Consider the following 24865-nt stretch of genomic DNA (forward strand, 5'->3'; position numbering starts at 1 on the left):
GAATCAACCTGCCTGACTTCAGGCTATACTACAAAGCTACAGTCATCAAGATAGTATGGTACTGGCATAAAGACAGAAATATAGATCAATGGAACAAAATAGAAAGCCCAGAAATAAATCCATGCACCTATGGACACATTATCTTTGACAAAGGAGGCAAGAATATACAATGGAAAAAAGACAATCTCTTTAACAAGTGGCGCTGGGAAAACTGGTCAACCACTTGTAAAAGAATGAAACTAGAACAATTTCTAACACCATACACAAAAATAAATTCAAAATGGATTAAAGATCTAAAAGTAAGACCAGAAACTATAAAACTCCTAGAGGAAAACATAGGCAAAACACTCTCTGACATAAATCACAGCAGGATCCTCCATGACCCACCTCCCAGAGTAATGGAAATAAAAGCAAAAATAAACAAATGGGACCTAATGAAACGTAAAAGTTTTTGCACAATGAAGGAAACTATAAGCAACGTGAAAAGACAGTCTTCATAATGGGAGAAAATAATAGCAAATGAAGCAACTGACAAAGAATTAATCTCAAAAATATACAAGCAGCTTATGCAGCTCAATTCCAGAAAAATAAACGACCCAATCAAAAAATGGGCCAAAGAACTAAACACACAGTTCTCCAAAGAAGACATTCAGGTGGCTAACAAACACATGAAAAAATGCTCAACATCACTCATTATCAGAGAAATGCAAATCAAAACCACAATGAGGTACCATTTCACACCAGTCAGAATGGCTGCTATCCAAAAGTCTACAAACAACAAATGCTGGAGAGGGTGTGGAGAAAAGGGAACCCTCTTACACTGTTGGTGGGAATGCAAACTAGTACAGCCACTATGGAGAACAGTGTGGGGATTCCTTAAAAAACTGGAAATAGAAGTGCCATATGACCCAGCAATCCCACTACTGGGCATACACACTGAGGAAACCAGAATTGAAAGAGACACACGTAACCCCAATGTTCATTGCAGCACTGTTTATAACAGCCAGGACATGGAAGCAACCTAGATGTCCATCGTCAGATGAATGGATAAGAAAGCCATGGTACATATACACAGTGGATTACTCAGCCATTAAAAAGAATACATTTGAATCAGTTCTAATGAGGTGGATAAAACTGGAGCCTATTATACAGAGTGAAGTAAGCCAGAAAGGAAAACACCAATACAGTATACTAACACATATATATGAAATTTAGAAGGATGGTAACGATAACCCTATATGAAAGACAGCAAAAGAGACACAGATGAATAGAACAGTCTTTTGGACTCTGTGGGAGAGGGTGAGGGTGGTATGATTTGGGAGAATGGCATTGAAATATGTATATTATTATATGTGAACTGGATCGCCAGTCAAGGTTCAATGCATGAGACAGGGTACTTGGGACTGGTGCACTGGGATGACCCAGAGAGATGGGATGGGGAGGGAGGTGGGAGGGTGGTTCAGGATGGGGAGCACATGTACACCTGTGGCAGATTTATGTCAATGTATGGAGAAGGAAATGGCAACCCACTCCAGTGTTCTTGCCTGGAGAATCCCAGGGACGGGGGAGCCTGGTGGGCTGCTGTCTATGGGGTCACACAGAGTCGGACACGACTGAGGTGACTTAGTAGCAGCAGCAGCAGCATGACAAATCCACTACAATATTGTAAAGTTATTAGCCTCCAATTAAAATAAAGTTATTTTTAAAAAAAGCCAATTTCCCCTCCAAAAAAAGTATAAATAAAATAAAATATACTTGCTGATTAGGGAAATTTATATAATGAGATAGCTTCAACATCATCTAGTTTTATGACAGATCTAGCATTATAATATTAGTCAATGACTTATGACTTCATAAAAATTTGAGAAAATTCTACAGTACCCTTATCATAAATTTAAAATCTAAAGATTGCCCAATAGTTCTATTTTTCCATGTAGTAGACTAAATACATCTTTTTATGTAGGTTATTATGGAGTGTCAGGTCAAAATCCTCTGCTTGTGAATAAAGATTTAGTTTCAAAACCCGAAAAGCAAGTGAAGGAACAGATAGCTTCCCGAGAGGAAAGACGCTATAGTAAGTATAATAATTAAAGAAAATGTTAAATTATTTTAAATTCATCAGATTTTTTTCCTTTGGTTCATGAATATGTAGTTGAGCATATATTTTATAAAAGTGAAAATGAATGACCTAAGATAATTTGCGAACAATGGCAAAAGTAATGATACCTTTTTGTTGGTATTTGCACAGTTAATAATTACTCAGTAACAAAACTGGTTTCACACACACTCATGAAAATTATTCACATGATGTTTCTTAGTTCAGCTCTATGCAAAGAAAATTTGATTATTTGGCATATCCAGAAGTTCCATTATACACGTATGTTTTTCTACCTAGCGTATCCTTTCCAAACCCAGAAAAACGATATGATAACAGTTGAAAATCTACATCCTGAGAAGAAGGATTTGTTTTCAAGAAAGCAATCCCAAACTCAGAAACCTAGAGCTATCAAAAAGGAGAATCTTGACGGTAAGTAATTCAACATAAATCTTATAAACTGTATGTAATTAATTTCAGAACGCTGTTTTTTGTTTATGAATATATCTTCAACCATTTGCTTATTTAGTAATTACTCTCATTGTGCCCAGCGCTGAATGTGCATGCTGGGCACTTAGTCGCTCAGTTGTGTCCGACTCTTGCGACCCTATAGACTGCAGCCTGCCAGACTCCTTTGTCCAAGGGATTCTCCAGGCAATAATGCTGGAATGGATTGTCATTTCCTTCTCCAGAGGATCTTCCCAACCCAGGGATTGAACCCAGGTCTCCTGTATTGCAGTCAGATTCTTTACTGACTGAGCTACCCAGGAAGCCCATTGTACTTTGTACTTTGCCAATGCCCATTGTACATTCTCATTGTACTTCAGATCTTTATTGATGATTTGTCTCTTTATTTTGTAATTGCTGAATTAAATATGTTATATCTTACACTTTGTGGATTTCTCTATTCTTGTAGTTGTGACAGGCTTTGGTTTATATCTTGTGATATTCTATTATTTTTGTGCATATAAATTTTAAAGCAATATTATTCCTGGGGACAGAGCATTTTATCCTAAGGGAGAGACTTCATTATTTTTATAGTTTTTATTTATTTTCCTTTAAAACTACCTTATCTGCTATCAGTGTAGCTCCACAAACTTTCTTTTGGTTGGTATTTGCATGATACACTTTTTTTTCTCCTGTTACTTTGATTTTCCTATATTTTTGTGATTTTGCTGAATTTCTGGTAAGAAACTTATAGAATACAGCCTGATCTTTTAATTACCTCTCATAATCATATATGATCTGATTATTGATATATTTAAGTGTAACTTCACTTTTTTTCCTATCTGATATATTTCTTTTAGTCTTTCACAATGTTCTTTATCATGATATGTGTTTTCCTTGGCCATATTTAATACCAAAAATTTTAAGCTTTATTCAAAACTACAAATGCTATAAGAAAATTAATAATAATTTTAAATGCAAGTATTTATAATAATGTATATAGTAATAGTATTTCCAAATTAAATATATTTGTTCAGTTCAGTCACTCAGTCGTGTCCAACTCTTTGCGACCCTATGGACTGCAGCATGCCAGACCTTCCTGTCCATCACCAATTCCCAGAGTTTATCCAAACTCATGTCCATTGAGTCAGTGATGCCATCCAACCATCTCATCCTCTGTCGTCCCCTTCTCCTCCAGCCTTCAGTCTTTCCCAGCATCAGTGTCTTTTCCAATGAGTCATCTCTTCACATCAGGTGGCCAAAGTATTGGAGTTTCAGCTTCAATGTCAGTCCTTCCTATGAACACTCAGGATTGATCTCCTTTGGTATGGACTGGTTGGATCTCCTTGCAGTCCGAGGGGCTCTCAAGAGTCTTCTCCGACACCACAGTTCAAAAGCATCAATTCTTCGGCGCTCAGCTTTCTTTATGGTCCAACTCTCACATCCATACATGACTACTGGAAAAACCATAGCTTTGACTAGACAGACCTTTGTCAGCAAAGTAATGTCGCTACTTTTTAATATGCTGTCTTAGTTCGTCATGGAGAAGGCAATGGCAACCCACTCCAGTACTCCTGCCTGGAGAATCCCATGGACGAAGGAGCCTGGTAAGCTACAGTCCATGGGGTCACTAAGAGTCAGACACGACTGAGCAACTTCACTTTCACTTTTCACTTTCATGCCTTGGAGAAGGAAATGGCAACCCACTCCAGTGTTCTTGCCTGGAGAATCCCAGGGACGGGGAAGCCTGGTGGGCTGCCCTCTATGGGGTCGCACAGAGTCGGACACGACTGAAGCAACTTAGCAGCAGCAGCAGCAGGTTGGTCATAACTTTCCTTCCAAGGAGTAAACGTCTTTTAATTTATTGGCTGCAGTCACCATCTGCAGTGATTTTGGAGCCCAAAAACATAGTCTGCCACTGTTTCCACTGTTTCTCCATTTATTTGCCGTGAAGTGATGGGAGTGGACGCCATTATCTTCTTTTTCTGAATGTTGAGCTTTAAGCCAACTTTTTCACTCTCCTCTCTCACTTTCATCAGGATGCTCTTTTGTTCTTCTTCACTTTCTGCCATAAGGGTGGTATCGTCTGCATATCTGAGGTTGTTGATATTTCTCCTGGCAATCTTGATTCCAGCTTGTACTTCATCCAACCCAGCATTTCTCATGATGTACTCTGCATATAAGTAAAATAAGCAGGGTGGCAATATACAGCCTTGATGTACTCCTTTCCGCATTTGGAACCAGTCTGTTGTTCAATGTCCTGTTATAACTGTTGCTTTAAATATATTTGATGTGTCTGTATATCTGGAGAGTAATGACTGCTTCATATACACGTGTGAAAAACGTATTCACATGATGTTTGCACTATAAATAGACAACGATTTGTTTATTTCGTTTAAAGATAAGGTACAATATTGTAGGATAACTAACATAAATTGTAAATCTTGAGGTTCCACTGCAGATTTCTGATCCTCTATTTAGTATTTTTATGAGCCATTCTTCCTAAAGCCCAGAAAATTAATGAGGTATCAAATGTTTTCCCTGACACTTAGAACTGCTAGAAGGAAAAGACTCGGTAGTATATATTATTATGAATGTTATTAAATTACTTTGCATTTTAATTGTTTTAAGCAGAATTATGTTCATGAATGTGTGAGCTTACAGGCATCAAAGTCAAGTTTTATTTGTTGTTGTTACTTAAACTCCTATTTCTTGACTTCTTCAAATTTTGTTTCTTCTATCCCTTAGGGAGCAATGTCTGTACTGAATTCTCCCACTATGATTGTGGATTTACCTATTTTTGTAGCATTGTCCTTTTCCCTTATACTGTCTGTGTTGTTGCTGCTGCTGCTGCTAAGTCGCTTCAGTCATGTCCGACTCTGTGCAACCCCGTAGACGACAGCCGACCAGGCTCCACCGTCCCTGGGATTCTCCCTGCAAGAACACTGGAGTGGGTTGCCATTTCCTTCTCCAATGTGTGAAAATGAAAAGTGAAAGTGAAGTCGCTCAGTCGTGGCCGACCCCCAGCAACCCCATGGACTGCAGCCTACCAGGCTCCTCTATCCATGGGATTTTCCAGGCAAGAGTACTGGAGTGGCTTGCCATTGCCTTCTCCGGTCTGTGTTGTTAGGAGCATACAAATAAAAATGTTTGGTAGTCCTTATGGACTCAACATTTTCTTTTTATAAACAGTACCATTTAGTCTGTCTCCAGTAAGGTCTTTTGATTAAAATCTTAGTTTGTATGACATTGATATAACTATTGCAGATTTCTTTCAGTTCATATTTGCATATCTTTTTTCACCTCTTTATTTTCCAGTTTCTATATTCTTATAAAGCAGTGACATCTCTCATAGATTATAGTTAAGTTGCTTATAAATCCAGTGTGACTGTCTTTGTCTAGCCCGACAACATGTAATCCACTTATAATTACTGTACTTACTAATATATTTAAATTTAAGTATTTCCTTTTTTGGGTGCTTTGAACTCAAAAGCCTCTTGATGAAAGTGAAAGAGGAGAGTGAAAAGGTTGGCTTGAAGCTCAACATTCAGAAAACAAAGATCATGGCATCTGGTCCCATCACTTCATGGGAAATAGATGGAAAAACAGTGGAAACAGTGTCAGACTTTATTTTTTTGGGCTCCAAAATCACTGCAGATGCTGATTGCAGCCAGGAAATTAAAAGACGCTTGCTCCTTGGAAGGAAAGTTATGACCAACCTTGATAGCATATTAAAAAACAGAGACATTACTTTGCCAACCAAGGTCCGTCTAGTCAAGGCCGTGGTTTTTCCCGTGGTCATGTATGGATGTGAGAGTTGGACTGTGAAGAAGGCTGATCGCCGAAGAATCGATGCTTTTGAACTGTGGTGTTGGAGAAGACTCTTGAGAGTCCCTTATACTGCAAGGAGATCCAACCAGTCCATTCTAAAGGAGATCGATCCTGGATGTTCATTGGAGGGACTGATGCTAAAGCTGAAACTGCAATACTTTGGCCACCTCATGCGACGAGTTGACTCACTGGAAAAGACTCTGATGCTGGGAAAGGTTGGGGGTTGGAGGAGAAGGGGACAACGGAGAATGAGATGGCTGGATGGCATCACTGACTCTGTGGAAATGAGTTTGAGTGTACTCCGGGAGTTGGTGATGGACAGGGAGGCCTGGCGTGCTGTGATTCATGGGGTCGCGGAGAGTCGGACACGACTGAGCGACTGAACTGACTGACTGTAATTTTTGTACCTGATTCAGGTTTCTTTCTATTTCTTTCCTTATTTTGGAATTACTACTTTTTAATCAGTTTAACTTTTAAACCCATTGTATGTTGTTAAAAGTTTTAAAGTATTTTTAAATATGAATATCCTTAGTACAATAAAGTCTAATTACAACTTTTTAAGTGTTTATATGCAGTAACAAGTCTTCCACATACTTTGAGGAAACCACTCTGATGATTTTAAACTTAATTTCATGGTCCATTTTGAAAATGTGCTATCAGTTAGGGGACGGGGTGGGCAAGGGGAGGATGGTTTGATCATTTGTTTAAATTGTGTATTTGCTTGTAAAATTGGATGGAAACTTTAAGTTCTTGGTATATATTAATAATCCAAAGATTTCACAGTCCAGCTGTTTTACTTTTTATTGGGTTAAGAGCCTCTATACTTGTAGCTGAGAAAATGGATGAGATAAATCTTATAAAATTCATCTCGAATTAAGACACTTGAAACTTGAAAAGTGAGACTTTGTAGTAAGAATATCATATAATGATTTTTAATTAATTTTCTCCAGTTCTTTAATGTTTATTCAGTTGATCACAGGAATATATGCTATATATATATCATATATGCACACATATACATAACATATATGTGTTTGTGTATGTATGTTCTCCATTAGGTGAAGTTGATTATGATGTTTTTACCTTCTTAATTTCATTGAAGTTCTATGTTTATTTTATCATTTGTGAGAAAAGTATGTTAAATTCAACTACTGTGTTTATTTTCCCATTACTCTTTGTTCTGTCAACTTCAGTTTTATGTTTCTAAAGCTTTATTATATATAAAAATACAGATGCATGATCTATGTCATATATAGGTGATATATTACATACAAGTATGTATAATAAATATGCAAATTTTAATTTGTTATATGTTCTTAGTGAACTGAAATTCTTTCTTTATGATGGACATTTTGTAGTAATTTTTTGTACCTTTATTTTATCTGATGTTGGCATAGTATCTTTATATAACTATTTGCATGGAATGATTTTTTATCCCTTTATTCTTTACCTTTTCATATTATGATTTAGTTGTATATAGTTGCTTATTTTTGTTTGGTTTTTGGATTTTTTTGTTTTTAAATATATTTCTCTACTTATACCTTCCCTAATTTTTTTCAGCAATGTTTTCTTTTTTATTTGACATATACACACTGCTGTATTTATTTATATTGGATCTTCATTGTTGCACTTGGGATTTTTCTAGTTGCAAAGAGCAGGAGATACTCTCTCATTGTGGTGCATAAGCTTCTCTTTGTGATAGCTTCTCACTGCTCAGCACAGGCTCTAGGCACACAGGCTTCAGTAGTTGCAACTTGCTGGCTCTGGGGCATGCAGGCTTCAGTAGTTGTGGTGCGTGGGCTTAGTTGCTCCACCGTTTGTGAAATCTTCCTGGGCCAAGGTTTGAACCCATGTCCCCTGCATTGGCAGGCAGATTCTTATGCACTGTGCCACCAGGGAAGTCCTAATTAGTTATTTTTTAATCCAGTATAAATCTTCTAAATATTTAAATATACTATTTTTCTTTTTTTTTCTCACCCATATCTGTTAAGAAAATATCACATTTAATCCTAAAATGTAAATACCTCATAAAACTATTCTTTTGAAAAGTCTCTCTACATTTCACATCTCTCTGAACTTTACATACTTACTCTATAATTTACTATCTCAGTAATGTGGTATTTGACTTTATCGTTTCAAACTATAAGAAGAAATATTCCTGGATAATTCAAGTGTGTTTGAATTACAGAGGATTTTCAGTAAATCTAGTTCTCTACTTAATGGATTAAAAACATCTTTCTTGTAGCTCAGAAAGCAAGAGACAAATCATCTGAGAATGAAGTTGGATCAAAAAGCCAGTCTCAAACTGAGAAACTTAGAGCTGGCAAAATGGAAACCCTGAATAGTACGTATGATAAATTTCAATATTAATTTATTTTTAAAGTAAAAAGCAAAGAATCCTCTGTCTTAGGTTTGTGAATGTTTAATCATATCTTTTGTATACGTCTGTTACATCAAATATGTTTACTGTGTTTTTTGGTTCTTCTTTAATTGAAGTTCTGTTTATTCTGTTACTAAAAGATGGATATTAAATTTTCCTTCTATGATTATGGATTTCTTTGTGTTTCCAGCTAGTTTTTTGCCAGATTGGTTTATATATTTGGAAATGATGTTATTAAATGTGTATGAATTTATACTTGTTACATTTACCTGGTAAATATGGGCCTTCATCTCTATAAAAGTATACTCTTTATCTCTAAGAATATATTTTTTGCCTTAATATTTATTTTATCTGATAATAGTATAGCCATATTTGCTTTCTTCTGATAAGTATTTATACAGTCTTCTGTCTTCTGTAAACTTCTGTAAACAGAAGTTCATGGTGTTTTGTATGATGTCAGTAGTTTTCGTCATAATGATCCTAAACCACAAGAAAAGCCAAACAGTTTCTTTATTAATTGTGTACAAACAACTTAACACCTACTGGATACTACATAACTTTTGTGGCAACATAAATTTTCGCACAGTTGCTAAATTATATGGTAAAACTATTAACTTTGTAAGAAACTGCCAAACCATCCTCAAAGTGGCTGTAGTGTTTTGCTTTCCTCCCAGCTACAAATCAAATTTCCCATTGCTCCAAATTTCTGAGATCATTTGTTGTTTTCAGCATTTGGATTTTAGCTTGAGTTATGTAGTGATAGCTCACTGTTCTTTTAATTTTCAGTTCCTTTATGATATATATAGAACATCTTTTCATATTCTTATTTGCCATCTAAATGACTTCTTTGAAAATATCTGTTCACATTTTTGCCCATGTTATAATTGCGTTCTTTTCTAATTGTGGAGTTTTAAGAGTTTTGTATGTTTTAGATAACAAATCTTTTTCAGATATATGTTCTGGGAATATTTTTTCCCAGGCTGTGACTTGTATTATCACTCTCTTAACAGTGTCTTTCACAGAACATAAGTCATATGTGTATTTTTCTTAATAAAGTCCAACTTATCCTTTTTTTTTTTTTTTTTTTGGATTGTGCTTTTGGCATTTTACCTGAAAAGTCAACACCAAACTTGAGATCCCCAAAATGTTCATCTGTCTTACCTTCTAGGACATTTATAGGTTTGTATTTTACATTTAGGTCTATGATCCATTCTGTGTTAATTCTTAGTAAGGTGTGATGTCTGTGTCTAGATTCACTTTTTTTTTTTTTTTACATTTGGCTGTTCCGTTGTGTCAGTACTATTTGTTGAAAAAACAATCCTTTCTCCATTGAAGAGCTTTTGCTTTTCTGTCAGAAATTATTGACATATTTGTATAGGTCTATATCTCTTTGTTCTGTTATCTTGATGTATTTGACTGTTCTTTCACCAATTGTCTTGATTTCTGTAGCTTTTACTTAGTCTTGAAGTTGGGTGTCATCAGTCCTCTCACCTTGTTTTTCTTCAATATTGTTTCAGCTAACTTAGGTATTTTGCTTTTCCATATAAAGTTAGAATCAGTTTATCAATATCCACAAAATAACTTGTTGGGATTTTTATTGGGATTGCACTGAATCAATTTGGAAAGAGCTGACAGTTTAACAATATTGAAACTTCCTATCCATGAAAATGGAAAAATCTCTACTTTAAATCTTTAATGACTCCTTTATATATGTTAGATTTCATTACTGATGCTAATATGAATGGTATTGTGGTCAATTTCAAATTTCACTTGTTCACTGCTGATATATGGGAAATCAGTTAGCTTGTGTATGTTAACATGTATCTGGAAACCTTGCTATAGCCAGCTTATAATTCCAGGAGTGTCGTTGCTGTTGTTGTTCAACAAGAAGAGTTTTGTTTCTTTTTCTCAATTTATATACTTTTTATGTCCTTTTCTTGATTTATTACATTAACTGGGACTTTCACTATGATAGGGCTTCCCTGATGGCTCAGTTGGTAAAGAATCCTGGGTCAGGAAGATCCCCTGGAGAAGGGATAGGCTACTCCAGTATTTTTGGGCTTCCTTTGTGGCTCAGCTGGTAAAGAATCTGCCTGCAATACTGGAGACCTGGGTTTGATCCCTAGGTTGGGAAGATCCCCTGGAGAAGAAGGGAAAGGCTACCCACTCCAGTATTCTGGCTTGGTCCATGGGGTCGCAAAGAGCTGGACTCAACTGAGTGACTTTCACTTCCACTTCACTATGATACTGGGTAGGATTTGTGAGAAGAGACATCCTTGATTTATCCTGATATGATAATGATAGCATTTAGTTTTCCACTGTTAAGTGTGATGTTATCTGTTGGTTTTTGGTAGATGTCATTCATCAAATTGAGGAAGTTCCCACTATTCTTGGTTTGTTTAGAGTTTTTATCATGAACGGGGTTTAGATTTTTTTAAATAATTTTTCTGCATCCCTGATTGGTCAAATGATTTTTTTCTTTGTCTGTTGATGTGATGAGCTACATTAATTGATTTTAAATATTGAGTCAGCATTGTGTACCTGGAATAAATCCTCCTTGATCATGATATAGAATCATTTTTATACATTGTTTCACATCATTGGTTATTATTTTGTGAAGGATTTTTGCATCTTATTTGTGAGAGATATTTATCTAGTTTTTGCATTGGAATAATAGAGCTTAAATCTATTGTGATCTGAAAGTATATTTCACGTGACTTTTGTTCTTTTAAATTTGTTAAGGTATGGATCTTCATTCAGCCTATTGTATCTGTCAGTTACTGATAAGATGGTATTGAAAACAGCAAATGTAATACATTTGTCAGTTTCTCCTTGCAGTTCTGTTTTTGCCTCATGTATTTTGTTGCCCTGTTGTTAGGTGCATACTCGTTAAGGATTGTTATGTTTTCTTAGATATTGACCCCCTTTATTATCATGTAGGGCTCTCTTTATTTCTGATAATTTTCCTCGCTCTGAAGTCTGACTTGTCTCAAATTAATAAAATTCTAGGTTGGTTGATATGTTTTCTTTAGACACTTTAAATTTCTCTCCATTATCTTCTTGCTAGCATAGTTTGCTGAGAAGTAAAAGATATTTTTATCCTTATCCCTCTATAGATAAGGTATATTTCTATCTTGTTTTTGTTTTGCCCAGAAGTCTTTTAAGATTTTCTCTTTGTCTTTGACTTTCTGCATTTTGCATGTGATATGAATAGGTGTCGATTTTTTTTGCATTTATCTTTTTTGGTGTTCTCTGAATTCCTGTGCTCACTGATTTGAATGTCAACTGGAGAAGGGAATGACAAACCACTTCCGTGTACTTGCCCTGAGAACCCCATGAACAGTACGACAAGGCAAAATGATAGGACGCTGAATGAGGAACGGACAGGGAGGCCTGGCGTGCTGTGACTCGGGGTCGCAAAGAGCCAGACACGACTGAGCGACTGAACGGAACCGAACACTGGGGAATTCTCTGCCATTGTTTAACTATCTCTTCTGTTGCACTGTTTCTTCTCCTTCTGTTATCCTCATTATGTGTGTTATGCCTTTTGTAATTGTCCAGAAGATCTCTGATATCCTGTTCCTTTTTTTCCATTTATCTTCTCTTTTCAATTTGGAAGGTTTCTAATGTCATATCATTAAGCTCACTGAGTCTTTCCTTGACTGTGTTCCAGTCTGCTAATGAATACATCAAAGACATTCTACACTTCTGTTGCAGTATTTTAGATATTTAACATTTCCTTGTGATTTTCTTCTTAGAGATTCCATATTTCTTCTTACATTACTCTTCTGTTCTTATATGTTGTCTCTTCTTCTACAAAAACTCTTAGCATATTAGTCACAATTACTTCAGATACTCCTATGATTATGCTTAAATTTCTGTTGTGTGAGTCTGGTACTTGTACTCTTCAGTTTGGGTTTTTATTTTTAGCATGTCTTACGTTTTGTTGTTCAAATCCAGACACGATACATTGGGTAAAAGGAACTGAAGTATATAGACCTTTAGTGTGAGGCTTCATGTTTCTCTGGCTGGGTATTAGTCTGTATTTTTTGTTTACTCTAGCTGTAGGTGTCATAAGCTAAAAGTTCCTTTATTGTCTCTTTTTTGTCTCCCCTGGTATCTTTGGGTTTCCCTTTAGATTCCTTAAATAGGGTCTGTGACCTGGTGTTCTTTTAGCTGTAATTTGCTATTATATAGGAGCCCTATTAATATGGTGGTAAGATGTCAGGGAAGGGGAAGGATTCTGTAATCCTTTGATTAGGTTTCAGCCTGTGTCCATGGGGTCGCAAAGAGTCAGACACGACTGAGCAACTGACACTCTCATTCTCACTAGTACTGACTCCAGCAGTGAGCTTCTGCTCCTGCGCTTCAGCTGCCAATAACCTGCTCTTATGCACCTCTGTCTCCAGTTTTGGGGGCAGCTTTTTGCCTTGATTTAAATAAGAAAAAGTGAAGGTCACTTGGTTGTTTCCAATGCTTTGTGACCCCATGGACTATACCCATGTATTCTCCAGGACTGTACCCTCTGCCGTATTCTTCAGGCCAGAATACTGGTGTGGGTAGCCTTTTCCTTCTCCAGGAGATCTTCCCAACCCAGGGATCAAACCCAGGTCTCCTGCATTGTAGGTGAATTCTTTACCAGCTGAGCCACAAGGGAAGCCCAAGAATACTGGAGTGGGTAGCTTATCCCTTCTCCAGCAGATCTTCCTGACCCAGGAATCGAACTGGGGTCTCTGGCATTGCAGGCAGATTCTTTACCAACTGAGCTATCAAGGAAGTCCAAATAAGATGTTTAATTTAAAACGTTTGCTAAGTTTTTTCTTATTGTGAGAATAGAAGTAATGACTTCCAAGCTCTTTGCATGTATGACAAGAAGTAGACATCCTCTCATGTGTATATGCCCAGTTGTGTCCAACTCTTTGTGACCCCACAGACTGTAGTCTGCTAGGCTCCTCTGTCCATGGGATTTTCCTGGCAGGAATACTGAAGTGGGTTGTCATTTCCTCCACCAGGAGACCTTCCCAGCCCAGGAATTGAACTGGCATTTCCTGTGTCTCCCGCCTTGGCAGGCAGATTCTTTACCACTGAGCCACCTGGAAATCCCAAAAGTCCTCTCACTATTATTATTTTAGCATTTCAACATCCTGTATGATTTAACCCTTATTATTTACCATTTAGCAGCCTTTTATGTACACATATTTTTCTTTTCATGTACACATTTTTTCTTTTCTGATTTATTGTACATTTGACATAAAATCTGTAAATTTAAGGTGTACAACATACTAATTTGATACATTTATGTATTGTAATGCGATTGTCATTGTAGTGGTAATAAGCACCTATATCAGTTACATAATTATTTTTTCATTTTATTGGTTGTAATAATTAAATTCTAGTCTATTATCATTTGGTGATTACAGTGCAGTATTGTCTATATTCATTATGCTGTGCTTCAGATCTCTATTTACTACTCAAGTTTGTACATCTTTTGTATTACCTCACCCCTTATCATCTGGTTAACCACAATTTCTTACTCTGTTTTTACAAATTTTGCTGTTTTAGATTCCACATATAGATGATTTGTTGTTGTTCAGTTGCTCAGTCATGTCCAACTCTGCAACCCTATGAACTACTGCATGCCAAGCTTTCCTGTCCTTTAATATTTCCCAGAGTGTGCTCAAATTCATGTCCATGGATTTGGTGATGCATCCAACCATCTCATCCTGTCTCCCCTTCTCTTCCTGCCATCAGTTTCCCAGCATCATGGTCTTTTCCAGTCAGTCAACTCTTTGCATCAGGTGACCAAAAAGTATTGGAGCTTCAGCATCAGTGCTTCCAAGGAATAGTCAGTATTGATTTCCTTTAGGATTGACTGTTTTGTTCTCCTTTCTGTCTAAGGGACTCTCAAGAGTCTTCTCCAACACCACAGTTCAAAAGCATCAATTCTTCAACGATCAGCCTTCTTTACGGTCCAATTCTCATATCCATACGTGACTACTGGAAAAACCATAGCTTTGACTAGATGGACCTTTATTGGCAAAGTGATGTCTCTGCTTTTTAATATGCTGTCTAGGTTTGTCACAGCTTTTCTTCCAAGGAGCAAGTGTCTTAATTTCATTGCTGCACTCACAATCTACAATGATTTGGGAGTCCAGGAAAATAGTCTGTCACTGTTTCCATTGTTTCCCCATCTATCTGCCATGCAGTAATGGGACCAGATGCCATGATCTTAGTTTTTTGAATGTTGAGTTTTAAGCCAGCTCTTTCACTCTCCTCTTTCACTTTCATCAAGAGACTCTTTAGTTTGTCTTTGCTTTCTGTCATAAGAGTGATGTCATCTGCATATCTGAGGTTGTTGATATTTCTCCTGGAAATCTTGATTCCAGCTTGTACTTCTTCCAGGTCGGCATTTTGCATGCTATACTCTGCATATACATTGAATAAGCAGGGTAACAATATAGAGCCTTGATGAACTCCTGTCCCAATTTTGAATCAGTTCACTGTTCCTTGTCCAGTTCTAACTGCTGCTTATTGACCTGCATACAGGTTTCTCAAGAGGCAGGTAAGGTGGTCTGGTATTCCCATCTCTTTCAGAATTTTCCACAATTTTTTGTGGTCCACACAGTCAGAGGCTTTAGTGTAGTCAATTAAAGAGAAGTAGATATTTTTCTGGAATTCTCTTGCTTTTTCTATGATCCAATGCAGGTTGATCTCTGGTTCCTCTGCATTTTCTAAATCCAGCTTGTACATCTGGAAGTTCTCAGTTCATGTATTGTTGAACCCTAGCTTGAAGGATTTTGAGCATTACTTTCCTAGCATGTGAAATGAGTGCAATTATGTAATAGTTTGAACATTCTTTGGTATTACACTTCTTCAGGGTTGGAATGAAAACTGACTTTTGCCAGTCCTGTGGCTACTGCTGAATTTTCCAAATTTCCTGGCATATTGAGTGCAGCAGTTTGACAGCATCATACCATAGTGTATTTTTCTTTCTCTTTCTGACTCATTTCTCTTAGAAAAATGTATTCAAGACTTACCCATGTTGTCTCAAATGACAGGATGTCCTTCTTTCAAATGGCCAATTAATACTCCATATATATATAAATATATACACATATACATACACCACATCTTTTTTATCCATTCATCCATTGATGGCCTGTTAGGATATGTTCATATCTTCCTGTTGTGAATAATATTGAGAAAAAATATAGGTACATAAAACTCCTCAAAATCCTGTATTTATTTCCTTTAAGTAGGTACTTATAAGTAGGATCGAGGGATCAGAAGTTCAATCTACTTTTAATTTTTTGAGGAAACTCCATTTCCAAAGTGGGTGGAACAGTTTACATTCCCTCTAGCAGTATACAAATATTCCCTTGTCATTGTATTCTTGCCAGCACTTGTATCTCTTGTCTTCTTGATGATAGCCATTCCAACTTGTTTGAGATGCTATCTCAATGTGCCTTTGACTTGCATCTCTCTGAGGATTAATATTATTGATCATATTTTCACATACTTGTAGGCCATTTGTATGCCTTTTTAAGAAAAGTATTTAGTTTTTCTGCACATTTTAAAAATTGGATTGTTTGATTTTTTGTTATTAGGCTGTATGAAATCTATGTTTTAGATATTAACCCTTTATTTGATACATGGTTTCTAAAATTTTCTCCTATTTCATTGATTGCCTTTTCATTGTGTTGTTTCTTTTACTGTGCAGAAGCTGTTAACTTTGAAGTAGACCCATTTGTTGGTTTTTCTTTTGTTGTTTGTGCTTTTGGTGTTACATATATTAAAAATAAATCATTGTCAAGACCACTGTCAAGGAGTTTCTTCCCTACATTTTCCTCTAACAGAATCAAGTCTTATATTTATAAGCCTTTGCTCTATTTCAAGTTAATTTTGTGAGTGGCATAAATTAGGAGTCCAATTTCATTTCTTTGCATGTGTATATGAAGTTTTTTCAACATCATTTGTTGAAGAGTATCCTTTTCCCACTGGATGTTCTTGGCACACTTGTTCAATAGTAGCTGACCAAGCATTTAATTTGTTTGGACATTTGATTTGAGGATCTTTGTGTCTGTTTTTGTGCCAATGCCATAACATGTTTATTGCTATAGCTTTGGAGTATAGTTTGAAATCAAGAAATGTTATCTCTCACTTTGTTCTTTTTCAGGATTGCCTTCGTTATCTGATGTCTTTTGTGATTCCATATAAATTTTAGGATTTTTTTCTCCTAATTCTGTAGAGAACTCCTTTGATGTGTTTATGGGATTGTGTTGAATCCATAGATGACTTTTGATAGTATGAACATTTTAACAAGATTTTTCTTTTAGTACATATACATGGGGTATCTTCCCATTTCTTTATGTCTTCCACTTCTTTCCATAGAGCCTTGTAATTTTCATTGTACAGATCTTTCATCTCCTCGGTTAAATTTGTATCCAGAATTTTATTTATTTTTGGCTGTACTGTGTGGCATGCAGCATCTTAGTTCCCTGACCAGTGTTTGAACCCACACCCCCTGCAGTGGAAGCATGGAGTCTTAACCATTGGACTGCCAGGAAAGTCGGTGTTCCCAGTATTTTATTGTTTTTGATGCTATTGTGAATGGGATAGTTTTAGTTTTTTCAGATATTTTATCATTAACTTGTAGAAATGCAACAGATTGCCGTATGTTAATTTTGTATCTTGCAACTTTACTGAAATCATTAATTAGTTCCAACAATTTCATGGTTGAGTCTTTGAGGTTTTCTGTATATAAAATTGTATCATCTGCAAATCACAAGAATTTTCTTCTTCCTTCCCAAGGCTGTTTATTGAGGATTTTTATCATGAAAGAGTATTGAATTTTGTTGAATTTTGTCAAATGTTTTTATGCATCTATTGAGATGAAAATGTAATTTTATCCCTCATTCTGTCAGTGTGGTGTGAAATTTGATTTACTTATAAATGTTAAACCAAACCATCTTTGCATCTCTTGTATAAATCCCACTAGGTCATGGTATATGATCCTTTTAATGTGCTACAAAATTTGGTTTGCTAATATTGAGGATTGTTGTACCTATTTTCATTGAGGAAATGTCAATACCTTTAGTTTTTGTTTCTTCTAGCTTTTTTGTCTGGGTTTGGAATCAGGATGATGTTGGCATCATGAAGATTTTAGAAGTGTTTCCTTAACCAGAATTGAAAGAGACACGTGTACCCCAGTGTTGATCACAGCACTGTTTATAATAGTCAGGACATGGAAGCAACCTAAATGTCCATCAGCAGACAAATGGATAAAATAGCTGTGGTACATATACACAATGGAATATTACTCAGCCATTAAAAAGAATACATTGGAATCAGTTCTAAGGAGATGGATAAAACTGGAGCCTATTATACAGAGAGGAGTAGCCAGAAAGAAAAACATCAATACAGTATATTAACGCATATATATGGAATTTAGAAAGATGGTAACGATAATCCTATATATGAGACAGCAAAAGAGACACAGGTGTATAAAACAGTCTTTTGGACTCTGTGGGAGAGGGTGAGGGTGGGATGATTGGAGAATGGCATTGAAACATGTATATTATCATATGTGAAACGAATCACCAGTCCAGGTTCGATGCATGAGACAGCGTGCTCGGGGCTGGTGCACTGGGATGACCCAGGGGGATGGGATGGAGAGGGAAGTGAGAGGGGAGTTCAGGATGGGGAACACATATACACCCATGGCAGATTCATGTCAATGTATGGCAAAACCACTACAATAATGTAAAGTAATTAGCCTCCAGTTAAAATAAATAAATGTATATTAAAAAAAGAAAGAAGTGTTTCCTTTTGTATTTGGGGGGAGAGTTTAAGAATAGTTCCTGTTAATTCTTCTTTAAATGGTAAAATTCATCAATGAAGTCATCTGGCCTAGACTTTTGTTTTTGTTGTTGGTGGTGGTGGGTTTTTGATTACTGCCCAGTCTCCTTTGTTACTGGTCTGTTCAGTCTTTCTGTTTCTCCATGGTTCAGTCTTGGTAGGCTGTATGTTTCTAGGAATTTATTCCTTTGCTCCTAGTTGTTCAATATGTTGGTGTATACTTGTTCATAATGGTCCCTTATAGCATATTTATTTCTGTGGTGTTAGTTGTAATGTTTTCTCTTCCACTTCTCATTTTCTTTGAGTCTTTATTTCTTAGACAGTCTAGCTAAAAGTTTGTCAATTTCTGTGTGTCTTTTCCAAAAATCACCTCTTAGTTTTATCATTTTTTCTTACTGTTTTTCTGTTCCTTATTTCATTTATTTCTGCTCTCATCTTTATTATTTCCTATTTCTGATAACATTGACATTCATTTGTTATTATTATTTTAGTTTCTTTGGGTATAATCTTATGGTCTTTGAGATATTTCTTCTCTTTTAATCTAGGTGTGTATTACTATAAACTACCCTCTTGGATACTGTTTTTGTACATCCTATATGTTTGGGTATATTGTGTTTCCATTTTTGTTCTCTGGAGATATTTTCTAATTTCCCTTTTGATTTCTTCTTTGATCCAGTGGTTGTTCAAGATTGTGTTGTTTAATTTCCATGTGTTTATGAATTTTTAATTTTTCTTCCATTATTTATTTATTCATAGTTTTTTTTTTTCCACTGTGGTTAGAAGATACTTGAAATGATTTTAATTTTAAACACATTAAGATTGGTTTTGTGACCTGGAATGTGATCTGTCCTGAAGAACAATGCTTATGACGAATGTATATTTTACTGCTCTTGAGTGAAATGCTCTGTAGATATCTCAAGTCCATTTGCAATCAAATAATCAAGCCTCTGTTTCTTTACTGATTTTACTTATCTTATGACGAATGTATATTTTACTGCTCTTGAGTGGAATGCTCTGTAGATATCTCAAGTCCATTTGCAATCAAATAATCAAGCCTCTGTTTCTTTACTGATTTTACTTATCTTTATTGAGTCTTCATTACATATTTTTTGTCTGAATGATCCATCCATTATTGCAAATGGAATATTAAAGTTTCCTTCTATTCTTGATTTGCCATCTATTTCTCCCTTCAGATTTGTCAGTGTTTGGTTTATATATTCAAGTGTGCCATTATTGGATACATATATGTATTTGTAAGTGTTATATCCTGTTGAATTGATTCTTTCATCAAAATGATGAAATGACCTTCATCATTGTAATGACCTTCTTTGTGTCTTGGGCAGCTTTCTGTTAGTCTTTTTTGTCTAATGTAGCCACCTCTGATCTCTTTAGGTTACCATTTTCTTGAAATATCTTTTTCTATCCCTTCACTTTCAGCCTGTGTGTGTCCTTATATCTAAAGTTGATCCTTTATTAATAGCATGTAATTGCATATTGTTACTGAACTGAAGCATGTAATTACATATTATTTTTTCATTCATTCTCCAATATAGGTTTTTTGAGTGTAATTTATTTATATTTAAAGTTAATTCTTGGTTGTTAATGACTTTGTATTGCCATTTTATTGTTTTTGTCGCTTTTTTAGTTCTTTCTGCTTAGAAATCCATTGTAGTCTTCCTGAAGTTCTTTTGCATGAAATGTTACTTTTGCTTTTTTCAAAATTCTTTCTTTGTCTTTGACCTTTGACAATTTAAGTGTATGTCTCAGTGTAGATCTCTTTGAGTTCAATCTATTTGGACTTCTTTGGGATCCATAAGTTTGTATGTCCACTTCCTTCCTCAGTTTTGGGAATTTTACAGCCACTATTTCTTTAAAAATGCTTTCTGTCCTTTTCTTATTCTCTTCTTCTTCTGGAATAACTATCTGGCATGTATTTGCTTGATGGCATCCCATATGTCCCGTAGACTTTTTTTCACTCTTTTTCATTCTTCTTTTCTTTTTGTTGTTCTACTTGATAATTTCAAATTACCTGTCTTTGAGATCACTGATTATTTTTCCTCTGCTTGATCATGGGTGCTACTAAAAAGCTCTCTGTTAAATTCTTCAGTCATTGTGTTCTTCAGCTCCAGAATTTCTATTTGGTTCCTTTATATTTTCTGTCTCTTGTTGACCTTCTCAGTTTGTATATGTATTGTTTTCCTGATTTTATTTAGTTGTCTATTTGTGTTCTCTTGTAGCTCACTGAGGTTAAGATTACAATTTTGATTTTTTGCCATATAAAAACTTTTATGACAAATCTGTATGTTTAATCATATAAGACATATTAGCTGAAAATCATCATAATTGCTGATCCCTATATTTATCATACCAACTTTACCAGAACTGGGTAATTGTTACAATGATAATGATTCACATTCTGATTTTGTTTATAATTTTAGTGGGGATGTCTTTTGGTGATTCAACATAAATCAAGGTATTAGCTGTTTGACACAGAAATATATTCTATATTAAGACAATAATGTCTAGGAGTAAATCTGTAATTCTGATTTTTAAGAGTTTTATCAAGAGTAGAAATTGAAATCTATTAAATGAACTTTTAACATTTATTGAGTAATCATTTTTCTTTTCTTATTTATGTAAGAATATTTTCCTAAACTCCAGACATTATAATCTCCTTGAAATTAAGTCATAATGTATAGATTTCAATAGTGTTTCCGTGTTTAATTGAAAGTTTTCTTCATTTTGGTAGATCAAGATGTGGATGAACTCTCAGATGAGAAATTTTCACTTGATCATCTAGTAAGAACTAACGGATACACAGATAAAACTCAGCTAAGTGGAGTTTACCAGCCTCAGATATTGAGAAGTATGAATTACATTGGTATACATATTTTAAAATTCATCATAAAATACTTGACAGTTTAAAATTACATTTTAATGTGCACCAACTTTATGTTAGTTGAACTTTTTCCTTCAGTTCAGTTCAGTTGCTCAGTCGTGTCCGACTCTTTGAGACCCCATGAATCACAGCACGCCAGGCCTCCCTGTCCATCACCAACTCACGGAATTCACTCAAACTCATGTCCATCGAGTTGGTGATGCCATCCAGCCATCTCATTCTCTGTCGTCCCCGTCTCCTCCTGCCCCCAATCCTTCCCAGCATCAGACTCTTTTCCAGTGAGTCAACTCTTTGCATGAGGTGGCCAAAGTATTGGAGTTTCAGCTTTAGCATCAGTCCTTCCAATGAACACCCAGGATTGATCTCCTTTAGAATGGACTGGTTGGATCTCCTTGCAGTCCAAGGGACTCTCAAGAGTCTTCTCCAGCACCACAGTTCAAAAGCATCCTTAGAGTAGATATTTTAAAACATAATTTACCAGAAATTGAAGTTCTACAGGACTAGTAAATGCTGTAATGCTATTAGCACCCCTCATTTCTTGGAGTCTTTAATATTCTAATTATTATACTTTATTTCTTAAATTTGTTGAGCAAGGAACACTGTTTTTCTCTTTCCTTGGAATAGTGTTTCATAGAGAACAAGTTTAGGAGACATTTTTCTAAGAAACTTATGGAATTGTTTCAGCTATTTCATTTTTAACAATATGACATTTACCCAGCATTTACTTTTCGGTTCTTATCAAGTATCATTATCTGCTAAAACATATTTGTGGTTGTCCAGTAGAGCTATTTTTAATATTGTTACATAGTTTCGAGAAGGAAAAAGAAACGTTTGATTTTTGTCTATTGGACGTTGCTCTCTCTATCAGACCTAATCCCTTGAATCTATTTGACATTTCCACTGTATAGTCATGAGGGATTTGGTTTAGGTCATACCTGAATAGCCTAGTGGTTTTCCCTACTTTCTTCCATTTAAGTATGAATTTGGCAATAAGGAGCAGGGTCGCAGAGAGTCGCACACGACTGAGCGACTGAACTGAACTGAATCTGAGCCTTAGTCAGCTCCTGGTCTTGTTTTTGCTGACTATATAGAGCTTCTCCATATTTGGCTGCAAAGAATATAATAAATCTGATTTGGTATTGACCGTTTAGTGATGTCCATATATAGAGTCATCTCTTGTGTTGTTAGGAGTGTTTGGTATAATCAGTGTGTTGGCCAAACTCTGTTAGCCTTTGCCCTGCTTCATTTTGTACTCCAAGGCCAAACTTGCCCTTTATTCCAGGAATCTCTTGACTTCCTCCTTTTGCATTTCAATCCCCTCTGATGAAAAGGACGTCTTGTTTTGGTATTGGCTGTAGAAGGTCTTGTAGGTCTTGAACCAGTCAACTTAAGCTTCTTCAGCATCAGTGGTTGGGACATAATCTTGGATTACTGTGATGTTGAATATCTTCCTGTGAAAACGAACTGAGATCATTCTGTTATTTTTGAGTTTGCACCCAAGTACTGCATTTAAGATTCCCTTGTTAATGATGAGGACTACTCTTTTTCTTCTAACAGATTCTTGCCCACGGTAGTAGATATAATGGTCATCTGAGTTAAATTCTCCCATTCCCTTCCATTTTAGCTCACTAAATCAAACAACATCTTTGATTTCTAAGATGTTCATGTTCACTGCTGCCATCTCCTGCTTGACCAGGTCCAATTTACTTTGATTCACCGACCTGACATTCCAGATTGCTATGCAGTATTGTCCTTTACAGCACTGGACTTTACTTTTACCACCAAACATATCCACAACTGGCCGTCATTTCCACTTTGGCCCAGACACTTCATTCTTTCTGGAACTATTAGTAATTGCCTTCTGCTCTTCCCTAGTATCATACTGGACACCTTCCAATCTGGGGGACTCATCTTCTAGTGTCATATATTTTTGCCTTTTCATATTGTTCATGGGTTTCTCACAGCAAGAATACTAGTGTGGTTTGCCATTCCCTCCTCAAGTAGACCACACATTTTGTCAGAACTCTTCACTGTGCCCTGTCCGTCTTGAGTAGCCCTGCATAGCCTAGCTCATAGCTTCACTGAGTTATGAAAGCCTCTTTGCCACAAGGGTGTGAGCCATGAAGGGGAAGTATAAGGTAACATCTCTCTAATTAATTTTATGTAGTATAATTTTACCCTCACAAAATATTAGTTATTCATCAACTAAACTGGCAATCTATTATTCTTACAGTTAAAAGGGAAACAACTACAGAACATCCAGATATAGCAGAGAATCTTCCAGAAATGAATCCATCAATTGACGACTTAATATTTCAATTAGATTTAAACAAAGTAATAGGTAAGTAGAGATTTATAATGTTTGAGTACAATAGAGAACACAGTCTAAGAGTTAAAGCATTTCCACTGTATTGCACAGTTATTAAAATAAGAAATTCAAACATAAGGTAACCTTTCTCAGTTTAATAAGCAGTCAGCCCTCTGTATCCATGGGTTTCACATCTACAGATTCAGCTGACCACAGATCAGAAATATTCAGAAGAAAATTTTTCAGAAAGTTCCAGAAAACAATGGTTTACACACTGGCAATGATTTAGATAGCATTTACAACTATTTATATAACATTTTCATTGTATTAGGTACTATAAGTAATCTAGAGATGATTTAAAGTATATAGGATAGTGTTCATAGGTTACAGGAAAATATTGCACCGTTTTATTCAAGAGACTTGAGCATCTTCAGGATTTGGTATCCACAGAGGATTCTGAAGAACCCTCCTCTGTGGATACCGAGGGAAAGCTGTAATAATTTTATTATTTTATTAAACAGTCTATATATCAATTAATATGTATATATTTTTTAATTTATTTATTTTAATTGGAGGCTAATTACATTATTTTATTGGTTTTGCATACATTGACATGAATCTGCCCCAGGTGTACATGTGTTCCCCATCTTGAACCCCCGCTCCCACCTCCCTCCCCAACCCATCCCTCTGATTCATCCCAGTGCACCAGCCCCAAGCATCCTGAATCATGCATCGAACCTGGACTGGCAATTCGTTTCACATATGTATCTTTAAAAGAATTTGTCATAGGCTTATTACTTCACCAAACAAACATTAATTAAGTAATACTTAAGAGTTTACCTGCTCATGAAAAAAAGAAAGGTTTTTCCCTACATTGTGAATTTTCATGATATAAACTAGGTGCTATATGATCAGTTCTTTAGAAAGCACAGTTTTTGTTACTTATATCATCTGTTGTGATAACAAGACAATGAAAAAATAGAACTATCACTAGATAGGCAATATGTCTACTTTGTGACCTTTGTATCACAAAGTTGGCAAATGTCT

General features: G+C 35.8%; 1 protein-coding gene across 1 annotated transcript in view; it reads left to right on the forward strand.

The window, feature by feature from the left end:
- Positions 1–24865, forward strand: part of CCDC7 (coiled-coil domain containing 7) — a 279639-nt gene that overhangs the window by 201042 nt on the left and 53732 nt on the right. The window contains exons 28-32 of the mRNA XM_088844150.1: positions 1964–2074; positions 2396–2527; positions 8619–8717; positions 21361–21477; positions 23744–23851. Of these exons, the coding sequence (XP_088700276.1) occupies positions 1964–2074; positions 2396–2527; positions 8619–8717; positions 21361–21477; positions 23744–23851 (567 nt within the window). The remainder of the gene's footprint in view (positions 1–1963; positions 2075–2395; positions 2528–8618; positions 8718–21360; positions 21478–23743; positions 23852–24865) is intronic.

Source organism: Moschus berezovskii, chromosome 15 (assembly GCF_049115385.1).
Source record: "Moschus berezovskii isolate FMDL1 chromosome 15, NW_MosBer_1.0, whole genome shotgun sequence".
NCBI classification, from domain to species: domain Eukaryota; kingdom Metazoa; phylum Chordata; class Mammalia; order Artiodactyla; family Moschidae; genus Moschus; species Moschus berezovskii.